Source organism: Gymnodraco acuticeps, unplaced genomic scaffold, assembly GCF_902827175.1.
Source record: "Gymnodraco acuticeps unplaced genomic scaffold, fGymAcu1.1, whole genome shotgun sequence".
Lineage (NCBI taxonomy): Eukaryota > Metazoa > Chordata > Actinopteri > Perciformes > Bathydraconidae > Gymnodraco > Gymnodraco acuticeps.
In genome coordinates this window covers 955611-969715 of record NW_022989974.1, presented here as the reverse complement: position 1 = coordinate 969715, position 14105 = coordinate 955611, and the positions used below count along the sequence as shown (strand labels likewise).

At 39.2% G+C, this 14105-nt stretch overlaps 1 protein-coding gene across 1 annotated transcript; it reads left to right on the top strand.

Annotated features, from left to right (window-relative positions):
- Positions 1–2275: 2275 nt before the first annotated feature.
- On the top strand, positions 2276–13089 carry LOC117542955 (immunoglobulin-like and fibronectin type III domain-containing protein 1). The gene is made up of 19 exons (XM_034210849.1): positions 2276–2289; positions 2399–2570; positions 3095–3671; positions 4027–4299; positions 4403–4858; positions 5537–5623; positions 6137–6253; positions 6442–6566; positions 7084–7225; positions 7366–7659; positions 8244–8540; positions 10529–10708; positions 10795–10923; positions 11171–11479; positions 11752–11837; positions 11969–12161; positions 12237–12533; positions 12598–12924; positions 13008–13089. The coding sequence occupies exons 1-19, from the start codon at positions 2276–2278 to the stop codon at positions 13010–13012; spliced, it is 4080 nt and encodes a 1359-aa protein (XP_034066740.1). The 3' UTR covers positions 13013–13089.
- Positions 13090–14105: the final 1016 nt, after the last annotated feature.

The window sequence follows — 14105 nt, the reverse complement described above, 5'->3', positions numbered from 1 at the left end:
TAGCACTTAATGGCCTGCAGCAACAGCATAGCATGCATCATGTTATTCTAACTGATACTGTGTCATTTCTTCCAGGTTTCTCCCTCGTTCATCAATATATCCAGCGTTTTAATGAGGTGTCTGGCAGCAAGACAGGTACAGTTTTAAAAAGCTGTTTTATTTTGAGGTCTCCATGCACATCATTGAGCATTTTAAATCCATTGTTATGAATAATGGAATGAATATTGAAAGATGCATTAGGTAATATTGAATAGTGTGTCAGCTTGTGGCGTGTCATAACTTTGTGTTGATAATATCAAATATGTATTTACTATCTAGTGAAATCAGTGACCCTCAGTTGAACGTGTGACAGGATGCAGCTTCTCCTATTTTAGTCTTTGTCATAATAATCGTTAATCCCTGGATTAATGTTGTTCTTTATCGACTCCTGTGTGATCCTCCATCTTTGCACATCCAAAGCCCGATAAGGACAATGTTCAGCTGCAGTGCCAGAGGATCATAGTGAGGATTTCATGCACTGTATTTATTCAACCCTGTGAGCAGTGTATTCAATAAGCATACTACTTCACATACTCTCCATTGAGAGTATAATAATTAACTACTATTTATATAATTGATCATCCTTTTGAGAAGAATTCATTGTTATTTGCAACATGCCATACTTTAACTTCTCCAGTGTCATCGTCTGCTGGTTTATTTGTTACATTGTAAGAGAATTATCTTTGATTTTGGACCTCTTTGAAACCTTACAAACAATCAGGATATGCAGATTAATTTGTTGTGAAAATATTTGCCGATTGCACTCCTTTTGTGTACATTTAGAAATAATTACTTTATAGATTGAGAATTTACATAATGTTCGACATATGATAAAAGCACATCAAGAAATAGCTCCTACACTACATCTCTGTCGTAAAAGGTTGCAACCTTGTACCTGTACAATTAAAACGAGCACCCTTAAATATGTGTTCATTTGCAGAAATACAACATTAAATCTGCCTCATTTCGTTTATTTAATTAGCGCTGACATTACATTCACAATTAACAAAAGCTTCTAAGGAGGCAAAAAACCCAAAGCAATTAACACATATTCAAGATTACAGTAAAAGTATATAGCATGACAATCCTAACTGATAGTGAGCAATAAGCAGAGACAACCGTTACAGACGGAGCATCACTGGGAATTTGTTTGACATTCCTGACATCTGCTGGCGGCAGAAAATAAATCTGTATAGCTCTACCAAAAGCTACTGTGATTTTGTTTTGAATGTCAGGTTGTAAAGAAGGCTACAATGCTCATTATTTAATGTTTCTATTTCTTATTATTTTTGCTGGCTTGGTTTAGCTGTCATCCGGGGAAGATCCAAGACCCCCGGAGTAATAATCACACAGTATGTAGTAGACATACCAGAGGGGAAAAGCACGCCAGATTTCGAAAGCAAACCAACCCCATTGGATATCAAGGAAGGTGGGTTTCATAATAACAGAGCACTACAACTGATATATTTATGCAATTACACAGTTACTTTAAAGAGGTGCATGACAATAAATGACTGTTAATGATTAAAGAAACAAATAGCATCGTCTCTCTGACTGAAACTAAAAGTCATAAATGGTAAAACAATAGTTTTTCCATGTGTTCTTCAGGGAATATAGCGGTTTTCAAGGTTGTCGCGACAGGGGATCCTAAACCAGAGGTGTCATGGAGAAGAACCAAAGGGCCTATTACAGACAAGAAAAAGTTTCTGAGTAGATATGATGAATCAACTGGAGAGCATATTTTAGAGGTGAGTGACTTAAACATCCTTGAAGTGGTTACTGCTCATACAGAGTATTGAACATCACAGTAAAATGGTATGAACAGGAACATCTGTATCAAGACATGCAAGTTCAATATTTCCATCTGATCATTTCAATTTGTATATCTAGATATTCAAAGTGTCCTGTGAGGAAGCAGATATATACAAATGCAATGCTTCGAACGAGTATGGCAAAGCGGTCTGCTCAACAACGTTAAATCTGGTTGATGGTAAGAGTTTAAATCTAAACAGTTCCAAACATAATTGTGAATATTGGTTTGATTGCAGGAAGTCATAAAGCCTGTAGCTGGCATTTTAATTGTTTTCTAATATTGAAAGAAAAATTATCCAATGTTCAGTAAGCCTGTCATAGCTTTATCTGACCTTAAATGTACACAATATAGTTTTAAAAGATTAACAAACCAGAGCTGACTTTGATGCTTTCAGATTCTAAAAATCCATTAGACTTCAGAAAAATGCTGCGGAAAAGGTAAGAAATCACGATGATATGAAACGAGATATTTCTGCATATGTTTAAATGTTATCACTTGTTAGTGGCATAGCAGAAACATATGTCTATGTTTGCCTGATACCTTTAGCAAAGTAGATGAAAAAGGAGACGGGGAAGGTGATGAAAGATTCTGGGACACGATGCTGAAAGCTGACAGGAACGACTACGAGCGCATCTGTAATGAGTTTGGTGTTACAGACATACATTTGGTTCTGAAGAAGCTGAAAGAGAGGAAGGAGAAGGTGCAAAACAAGAGTGAGGTATGCTAACTGATGTCAAAGAAGATACATTATCTCCAGCTAAATCATCACTAACTAACACATTGTTGTGATGACTTCAAATGCAGTTATCAGTTAAAATCAGCCTGTAGTTTAAATATTTACTTCTACTTTACTTTATTATGTATCATGCATTTTTACTGCTCACTTCCTCTCAGTAAATCTGACTCCCTCACTCCCATCTTAATCAACCCTGTCTTGTCAGGATCAGCAAACAGGTATAATTATGTGCTTCATTAAAGCTTAAAATTGAGCTTCAATATGCATAGAAAGACTAATCAAGATCTCTTAACCTGTGGAGCTCTTTCAGAGTATTACACCGACTGTAGTCACCCCTTGTTCGCTATATAGTGAATTACAATTACCCTCCATCATTTTATCCAAAATGAAAATAATTAAAAGTACTGATTCAAAACAATAAGAAACCAATTCAATTAATGAGTTTCCACATTCAGCATTAAAAGGTGTATAATATTTGTCCTGTCACTCCTCTGTGTTCTTGGTAGGATGGTGTGATTCTCTATAAGGAAGATGCTACAGAGAAACCCAGCCTTAAGGGTGCTGAGAGGACAAATGGTTTTAATGCAAACGGCCCAATGCAGAAGGGCACAGGGCTCCAACAGGTGGACGGACAGGTCTACCTTTCAGACAGAGAACAGAGTCTGGTGGACGGACAGGTCAAGCTTTCCAACACAGGACTGAGTCTGGTTGACGGACAGGTCAAGCTTTCCAACACTGGACTGAGTCTCGTGGACAGACAGGTCAAGCTTTCCAACACAGGACTGAGTCTGGTTGACGGACAGGTCAAGCTTTCCAACACAGGACTGAGTCTGGTTGACGGACAGGTCAAGCTTTCCAACACAGGACTGAGTCTGGTTGACGGACAGCTCAAGCTTTCCAACACAGAACTGAGTCTGGTTGACGGACAGCTCAAGCTTTCCAACACAGGAATGAGTCTAGTGGATGGACAGATCTACCTTTCCCAAGCAATGAATCATCTGGTGGATGGAGACATCAAGCTTCCCCACACAGGACTGAGTCTGGTGGATGAAGAGGTCAAGCTTCTCTATTCAGAGTTCACACGTAGGTTCAAGAAAAGGGTTTGGATAGAAACTGCTGTCCATGTTTATGCAATATAAGAAAATCTAAAGTTACGTTAAGGCCCATTACATATTAAAAGGAGTAAAGGTTCAAGGTTCAAGTTCAAGGCTTTTATTTATCATACGTGCATAGCTACAGTGTAGTTATGTTGATGAAAATCTTAGATCACAGGCTCCTCCAACAGTGCAACACAATAAAACAGAAACAGAATAGTGCAAGTAAATACAAAAAATAAATAGTGGGTCTATGCACCTCTCATGGTAATGGTTACAAGCTGTGTGCACCCGACTGAATAGATGGTTGGTTCACTGACTTTTCTTCTTCTGTTTTTTTACAGTTTGCAATGTGGACTTTGTTATAAAAATTCAGGAGCTTAAAGTTCAAGAAAGAGAAGATGCCCTCTTTGCGTGTGTCCTGACTCACCCACTGCCCAGGATCTCATGGATGGGCAAAGGCAGCGCCCTGCAGGACGGAGAGAAATACAACATCAGCGTGTCGGACCATAAACTGATCCACCGGCTGCTGATCAGAGACTGCAGCCAGCAGGACAGCGGCATCTACTCAGCTGTGGCCGGCATTACGTCCTGCAGTGCCTGGCTGGTTGTTCAAGGTAACACCTTTGCTCCAATATCCAATTTGTCAATGTGTACTGATGAATGATCCTACATGCTGCCATAATTATGTCCTGTATGTTTTATTGCATATCATCCAAGCTGAGGGTGACCCTGCAGATAGAGCCAGTAAAACCACCTTGGCTGGAGGAGCACCAATCGACCTTGAGAAAGTGGCCAGAGAGCAACAAATGAAAAACCAAGAGGAGGTGGAGAAGATTTTAGCAGCCGTGAAAGCAAAACACGGAGAAGGAGCCCTGAAAGAAGGAAGGATATTAACAACTGGAAGAGACGGTGAAATAACTACGGTCAATGGACTGGGTCAGAACAGCAGAGCAGGAACTGAAGAGCATAATGCCACAACAAGTAGTGCTCTGTCCGAGCCAAAAAGGAAAGGGCACAAAGGGAAGGCAAAGAAAAAGAAGTCAAGGAGAGATCCAGCCGAAACAACATTAGATGCTTCAGGGGGTGAAACACAAGGAGGAACCCAACTGATAGATGGCCCCAAGAAAAAGAAACACAGTAGATCTGGTCAAGCGGATTTTGACAAGGTAACAGGTAAAGTCGATCTATGCCTAACAATGCATTTTCACCAGCTTCTACACTTGTTCTATTTAAAAGAGAAGTTTAAGAATGGATTGGATGGTTGGATGTCAGCTTTAAGAAGACTTTCGGCCTTTAGTGCTTGGGTAAAGTGTATCGTACTCTGAAGAGGCCTTTTATCTCACGGTCAAGTTATATTATCTTGCAATAAATGATCAGCTGTTTACCTCCTAATTCAGATGAAAATAAAGAGTCCTCTCCTGGGTCTATCAGACGTACAAAGAGCAAGAAGAAGGTCCTGAGGAAACAAAAAGCATCTGGTAAGAACCAACAGGGAACATATTATTATTATTGTGTATGCTGCTCTTGCTCTTTTTGCATATAATGTATTTTGTTTTTGCTGTGTTTGTAAAATGTAATTTTCATAAATGTTTTATGTGAGTGACTGCGGATGGAAATTAGCTTAAAGCTAAACCCGGCACTGTTACGCTTGATATATTTTAATGTTTTAAGTGTTCATTACTGTACATTGTCCCTGCCAAATAAACGATTAAATAAAATAAATAAATATTAACTAATAATTCAACATCTATAAATTCAATATCTCACTCAGTTTTGTGTGAAGGCTATAACATAATTGTTCTCCTTGGTGTGACCTCTGAGATTTTCTAGTCCTTGTTCCTCTGCTTCTAGACCAAGATCCAAATGGATTAGGAAATAACGACACACCAACGGATAATGAAGCAATTGGCGATGATGCAGAAATTGACGATTCAGAAAGTAACGATTCAGAAAGTAATGATTCAGAAAGTAACGATTCAGAAAGTAATGATTCAGAAAGTAACGATTCAGAAAGTAACGATTCAGAAAGCTACGACTCTGAAAGTTACGATGCTAAAAGTGAGAATGCAAGAAGTGGCAATGCAAGAAGAGATGATGCAGAAGAAAACAATGCAGAAAGCAACATTGATGGAAATAACAACGCCGCTGTTCAGTTCAAGCATTCAAGGCGTTCAAAGCGAAGCAAGCGGCAAAAGAAATCCATTAATGGTAAGAAATTACTGCATGGAGGTAGAGTATAAGACAATGGCCAGGACAAAAAACATGTTTGGATCTTATGCACCCTGAAGCAGTTTTATAATGTTCCAAAACCTTTTCTTTAATGAATGGAAGATGAGGCAGTGATTACTGTTTTGTTTTGTAGTGTATAGGCAGAAATAGTTGTTTTAGCTATATTGGCATTATTTGCTTTCTGTTTTCCAGTATACCAACATACTGGTTTTTTTTAACAAGGTCTGAGTACATGTCCTGAAGGCCTCAATGAGAGTGAAGAAACTGAAGGTGGAAATGGCACTGCCAAACGTTCAAGGCGTAAAAGAAAAGGCCCACTGATAGAAGACGTGGTGATTGGTAAGTATACCTCAAAGGTGTCATGGTTACATCATAGGATAAGGGCTCCATCTGGATGCATCGGCGTCTGTTAATCTGGTTATCAAATAAGTAGTTAATTTACCAATATTTTCAGTACCTTTCAGTTGACATGACTCAAATGATCAAAATGATCTTAGTGTCTAACTGTTCCCTGCTGTGTGTGTTAGATCCAGGGGTTCATTTCATCTGTGGTTTGTCTGATGTCAATGCCATCATCAATGAGACTGCTGAGCTAACATGTAAACTCAGCAGTGAGGACTGTGAGGGAGCCTGGTTCAGAGACGGGAAAAAGGTCAGTCGTAAAGGTCAAACTCATCATACCGTGTCAGTGTCCGAGAAGAAAATATTAACTTTTCAAGGACAGATACTGCATGGTTGCTTACCAATCTCAACACCTGTGGTTAACTTCCCTTTCATTTTCTGCTGTATAAGGGGAATGTGTGAATAAGTGACGTGTTCATCATTGGTAGCGTTACTGACTTAAAATCAGAAGGCCATCATTGTCAAAAGGACCATCTACAAAAAAACACTCTTGCTGCTTCGCTGAGGAAGCCAGCAAGTGCTTGCTGGATAAGGACATTAAGGAAAATTATATTATTGTTGACTGACCCGAAAACTAATATTGTAAAATTGCTTTGTTGTTTTATTTCCCAAACATTTGGTAGTTTATATTTACTTTAAGCCTACTAAGAACACAGAGACCGACAGAATCATTTTAGACATGTAGTGTTGCTTAAGTGATTATAACTATCATTACTTATTGTTGATTGATTTGTTTATTTTCATCTGTCTGCCCTTTTTCGTTTCAGATATCTCCAGATGACAATTTCAGTGTCATTAAAGATGGTGCGATCCATAAATTAGTCATAATCAGGTGCGAGGAAGAGCACACTGGGAAATACCGCTTTGAGGCAGACCATCGTAAAACAGAGGCTATGATCAACGTTAAAGGTTTGACAGTCCGTCATGAAAATGAGAAACTGATTTTATGTAGTATAACTGGAAAAGTAAAATATATACATTTACAGAAAAGATCAGAATCAGGTCTCAGATAAATCCGACTGAAATGACTAACTGACCCATTTTTGTAGATCCCCCAAGGCTTGACCCTGAAGACCTCGGGGCTTTTACTGAGCCTGTGACGGTGAAAGTGGGCCACAATGCAATCTTCAAACTGCATTTCGTTGGCCACAAACCCATCAAGATTAAGTGGTACAAAGAGGGAGAAGAGCTTCTAGATGACAACACCACAAAGATAGAGAAATCTGCAAGTCACAGCCGCTTGCTGCTGAGCAGGTGCCAGAGGAAGGACACGGGAGAGATCAAGATTAAGCTCAAGAACGAACACGGCTTCATCGAGGCAATTTCCCAGTTAATTGTTCTCGGTGAGTGAATGATGCAGGAATTCAATACAGAGGAATCAATTTATCACCCACAGATTTTAATCTTAGGCTCTTCATAGCACAACCATACAAATGTCAGAGCAGTTCAAAGAAATAATTAACTCAAACGTTCAACTCCTTCAAGAAAAATATATTCTTAACAGACGCTAAAGGATTTGATTTGTGCAGCAAGCATTGTAGCACAGAGTCATTTGCTCTTGTAAGATCAAACGCAAACAGTAGTGTCATAAAATGCTTCATTACTCATTCGCATAATTAGAAAAAGAATCAAGTCAGTCTTTTTTCTATCTGGTGAAAGGGAACCACATTTCACTGAGCCCACTTGTGCCTGGACAGATGGAGGTATTTGCTTTCAAACTGCAGCTCTGTAATACTACTGAAAGGAGAAAGCAAAGCTGAATCTCGGTTGGTGGTAATGTGACAGGTTAAAGATGTGTTTTGGAAATAAATTCAGCTCTTTACAAAAGTTATTAAGTTCAAGCCTCTGCTACGTCTGCCATCGCCGCAAGCCTTACCAAGTAAGGAAAGGTGTCAAGCTCTAACAAGTACTTTATTTGATGTTTCAGACAAACCCACTCCCCCCCTGGGCCCTGCAGAGGTAACTGAGAGCTCAGCTAAATGTATTGAGTTTAGGTGGAGGCCTCCAAAGGATGTTGGAGGTTCACCAGTGACCAACTACATAATGGAGCGACAGCAGGTGGGACGAAACACATGGAAGAAATTAGGGGAAATCCCTGGGGTGGTCAGCTACTGTGACACAAATGTAGACCATGGACGGAAATATTGTTACCGTATCCGGGCAGTGACAGCGGAGGGTACAAGTGAAGTGATGGAGACTGATGAAATGCAAGCCGGCACACTAGGTGAGCCAAATTAATACCTCTGAGATGTATGTCGGATCAGTTTGACCCACCTACTAATCTATAATCTGAAGAACAGGGATGCAACAGATGATAAAAGGACCCTTTCCATTTTGTTGTTCAATGCCTATTAACTATACTTGAACATTTATTAGCAAATAACAAGAAACTTAAAAAATCAAGACTAAGCCAATTGACAAACATATCAAATCAAAAAGTGGCATATTTTTTTCTCTCCAGATCTGAAAAAAGTCCACTATCTTGAACAGGTTTTCAATGCATGGCCATGAATATGTAAAAGAACAGCAAACCACAACAAAAACGCAGCTGGTCAAAACAAACACAGGTTATTTACAGCACGACGGCTGCCAGACACATACAAAGAAACATGATACAAGCATACACAAAAAAAACGTGCACTTACTTATTGAAGTGTGCTTGAAGAAAACTCCATCCACTAGCACTTCCTTCATGGAGTCAAAGTTTTTGAAGAAGTGTTCCAGTCAGGCCCAACAGTGAACAGAAACGTTGACAGTGTCATCCATAGTCGCAATCCACTTATCCCCTCAAATTGTTGCTGTTGGAAACCAGTAACATTGTGGTTAGATAGCGAGAGAACTGTATTGCAGATGACACATCTAATCATTAATATATCAGTTTAACTTTAGATCAACAACACCGGTTTGGGTCTCCCGCTGTTTATGTCTCTTAAAAAACTCTGGGGTAGATAACTTCTGCAGCTAAATGTCTCTATTAAATGATTGAATTATATCTGTATGGGAATTATTGTGATCAATTATTAACATTGCATTAATGTCCACTGATTGATGAAGAACGTTGTTTATTGAGAGAAACTAAACCAATAGCATTTTACCGTTTGTTTACATAACACTAAAGCCTACTACAGACCTTGATAACCAAATAAACTAACAAAACAAAGAGTAAAATCGTGAGGAACTTACTTACGCCTTTCATGTAAAAGCCGTTGTTATATTTCAGACTTTAGCACTTTACTTTACACAATTAACTAGTTAGCTACACAGCTAAGTTAGCTAAGCATCCTTTAGTATCAAGGCAAACCTTCAGAAACGCTACAAGTGGTTTAACAACACTTACAACCATTTTGAGGTTTCCAGATTCTTCAAACAAGTTTATATCCACTTCAAATGTTTTTCATCCGTCTGCTGATCAGTGAAGAAAATGTCCAACTCATTTTTCAAATTGACTCAAATGCCCCAAACTGTTTGGCTGCGGTTCCCCTTTGGTAACCTTCCCTCAGGCAGGTGTGGCCTGTGCCAATTCAGGGTGTATGCACCAATTAAACAACATAACTGCAATACATATTATAAGAAATAAGAAAAAAACGTCACTAATCCATGACAGTATGACAGTCACCAGAGTGCAACCATGATTAATGTAATCAGTGACTCACACCTGTACTTTTCATACAGCGATATGTCACAAATACTTATTTGATCACCATACAATTCAGTTTCATTACCGCCCCCTGCTGCTCTTCTTTATCATTGCATCAGTGATCAGTCACTTGTTTTTATTTCGATCAAGAGCCCAAAACCCCCAAACATTTTGTTTTTTTGTTACAATGAGAGATAACAAGTTCACATTAATACACTTGAGAAATACAAAATAATGTACACGTTTTAGCTTAATAAATCACTCCATTAATGCATCAATTATCATTTAATTAGTTGATTAATTTTCATTCACTCACTGAGAGGCTGAACATTTCAGGACAGTGCTAATGTAAGATTAACAATAACAATAATTTACTGCACAGTTATAAGGTAGAGTGTTAATCAAGAGAAAACACATGACATACCTTTGATGTCAGAGCAGTTTTTTGTCTTTGAACATGACCAGATTATAACTTAATTTCCATCAATACAGCATTGCTATTAAACTGAAGGGTCACACAACTGTAAAAATAGCTCTGACTATATAATTTACCAATTTATCTCCGCATGTTTCAGCTTTTCCTGGCGCTCCAGCGCCTCCAAAGGTGGTCAGTGCCTCTGACGACTGCATCAATATTTCTTGGGCTGCCCCAAATAAAACAGGAGGCTCACGTATCCTGGGCTATATTTTGGAGAAACGCAAAAAAGGGAGTAATCTCTGGACTGTTGTCAATGCCATGGATGAATTTATTAAAGGTTTGTCCTTTTTATTTGATTGTAGTTTAATCCTGCAATGAAGACCATAACACTGAGCTTTTGTTGTTTTTAATTCTCTGATTTAGAAAAGAAATTTGCAGTGAAAGATGTCGTGGTAGGGATGGAGTATGAATTCAGAGTCTCTGCCATAAACCTTTCTGGAGTTGGAGAATACAGCAACGCATCAGACTTTGTTTTTGCACGGGATCCAAAGAGTGAGCAACATTTTTTCAAATGCTTAGAAATAAACAATAGATTGCACAATTTATATATTCATGAACACATTCTAAAGGCATATGAAATCAATAGCATTTGCCTAATAATGTGAAGCATTTTATTTGTATTGACGTTGAAAAGGATCATATTTATTAGACTTGTAAAATGTCAGATCAGAAAATAACTACCTAAATCTTAAACATCTGATATATGTAATTGCATAATCTTTATTGTTGTGTACCCCAGTGCCTCCTGGTAAAGTGATAGGCCTGAAGGTGACGGAGACTTCTTACACCCATTTTGTCCTGACCTGGACCAAGCCTGAGGATAAACCTGGGGAACAGGATGAAGCAAAGGGATATTTTGTTGAGATTCGTCCTGCAGATTGCATTGAATGGTCCCGCTGTAATACCATCCTCATCATCACCACTTCCTTCCGTGTGAAAGGCCTCAAGCACATGGAGATGTACTGGGTGAAAGTGATTGCGTTTAATGATGGAGGAAATGGTGCTGCAGAGGAGCTGCCCAACTATGTCCTCGCAATGCCATCACCAGGTATGTTAATGCTTGTTGGAATATGTTGTTGGTTTGCAGCTAACATTTAGCAGAAAGTTTGGGGGACTGAAATCTACTTTATATTCTGTTTCTTTACAGTCCCATAGCTCTTAGTACATATAATGTGTAATGCTTCTCTACATGATCAGTATGGTGTTGGATGTTTACAGACATATTTTCAAGGAACTGACCTTCCATTTCTCACTCTTTAAAACAAGCCTCATGAAGTTAAACATTGTCCAAAGCACTTTTGTTTGTGCTAATTTTTCCAGTGAGGCCAAAGTTCACGAACCACAAAATCAAGAGTTTCATGGTGGTGAAGGCGGGGAACTCTGTCAGGATCACAGTGCACTTTGAGGTGACATTTCTACTTTAGCTTCATTATTGACAACACACTGAGGACAACTGGTTCTGCTAAACTAATCAGGAGGAAAACCCTGAGGATACATTCAGGCCTGAAACACTCATTGCTAATGTTCTTTTCCACAGGCCTCTCCACGCCCGACTATTACATGGGTGAAGGACAATGTGCCAGTGTCAAAGAGAGTTACAGTCAGTAACTCTGACGGCTCGTCCCAGCTGCTGATCCCTTCCTCTGAGCGCTCTGATTCTGGCATCTACTCCATTCTGGTGAAAAATATGGCAGGACAGGAGACATTCAGTACAGAGGTCAGGGTCACAGGTAAAACTAAAACAATAACAATGTATATTTTCTATATCAAAGAAGTGTTAACACTAAAACTGATTGTGGTTACAGATGATCCGAAGCCCCCTGGTACGGTAGAGCTGGATGAAAATGTGCCCGGCACGGTGACAGTGATGTGGGAACCGTCTCCTGATGAGAAGCGTGATGACCGCCTCCACTACACAGTGTCAAAACTGGACTCCACTAAACGCACATGGACCATAGTGGCTGACAGACTCTTCAATAACAGGTTCACAGTATGCAACATCATGAACGGGAGGGAATATCATTTCCGGGTGTATGCCAAAAACGACATGGGCATCTCTGGACCGTCAGAGTCACCAACCTGTAGGAGGGAGAAGAAGAAAGGTAAGTTGGTAAGAAAATCTTAATATTCACAGGGAACATCCTAACTTTTTGTAATTTCTTGCAGATAAATTCATGGTGTATATACCGACCATTAAGGACTGTGATTTGCGATGTGCTCCAACCTTCATTGTACCGTTGAAGTTTCACACTGCACCAAAAGGCTATGAGTGCTACATGAGCTGTGCAGTGAAGGGAAACCCCCCACCTCGTATCACCTGGTATCGGAATCACATCAGCCTGAACACTAATACCAACTATTACATCTCCAACACGTGTGGAGTTTGCTCCATGTTGATTCTCCGCGTAAGCCCCAAAGACATGGGGGAGTACACCATCTCTGCAGAGAACGGCCTGGGACGGGCTGAGTGCTCCACCATCCTCAGTGTCAGTGGTGAGAGAGACACTTGATTTCAAAGGATAGATGAATTAAAGAACATACTCAATGATGCTAAACAATGTATCTCTTTCTTACAGAGTGAAGACACTAAAGGCCCCACAATATGAGCAGTGTTTATTTTAAAGTTTAGATATTTTACATGTTTAAATTGAAGTGTCGCTTGGATATAATGCAACATTTACAATAGGAAAAGATGGAATTTTGTTTAAACTGTATTGCTTAGAAAAACAAAACAATACTCAAATAAAACAGTTTATTGGATGGTTTTAAAACGTTTCTGTCTCATGGTTCAAATCAGATAACCAGTGCAGAGCCTGGAGATGGATGTGGTTCGACATTATCTTTTTACAGCTGATTGTTGATATTTTTGCACTACAGATTGTGAAACTATACTTATCTGACACCAGACACATAACACGCATGATGCTGACAATCTGTGTTTCTGCTCATGCTCTTCCCAAGTCTTTTTTGAGACTCTTGTTTTTCAAAAGGCAACATGCTGTGCGTACAAACTGTCATCTAACAGGAAAAATGTCCAGGTGTTCCCGCTGTGTCTACCTATACGTGTGAATGTGAGTGTCATTTGTCACTACCTAATTGTATGCTTTTATTGTCTGTCCATAGCCTTTAGGCCTTTTATCTATTCTTATAATGTTATGTTCATTGTGAAGCACTTTGGCAAACCCTCTGTTATTAAAATGTGCTATAAATAAAGTGGATAGGATTGAATTTGTGTTAAGTAATGTCAACCTGCTTATCGAGGTCTAGCCCTCCCACAACCCTGCAAAGAAAAAAAGGAGGTACTACACAAGCACTAAAAAAATCATCAGTCAAAGTTGAATCTGTGCAACAGGAAAGCCTAATTAATTAGAATTTAAGGATTAACTTTGACCAAAGTGCAGTTTCAATTGAACATTCAACCGTTAAATGAAGGTCAGATAGAGTGTATGGAAACAGCAAAGGCCAAGAAGATGTTGACATCTCAAATACCGAAGGTGACTTTTATCTCTGTGTATCACTTAATAGGACACATTAAAACTGTAGCATACTATGAACAAAGGTTAATTGACTACATTAATCCTGATCAGCAGGAGGGTTTCCATGCAGTCACAGTTATGTCACCTCATTGTAACCCACAGAGGGGACCACATGCTGCAGTAATAAATAGCCCAGGG

Coding starts and splice junctions, on each gene's coding strand:
- LOC117542955 (XM_034210849.1), top strand. Junction 8,541..10,528: donor AATGCAAGCCGGCACACTAG/GTGAGCCAAATT, acceptor CGCATGTTTCAG/CTTTTCCTGGCGCTCCAGCG. Junction 12,162..12,236: donor TACAGAGGTCAGGGTCACAG/GTAAAACTAAAA, acceptor TTGTGGTTACAG/ATGATCCGAAGCCCCCTGGT.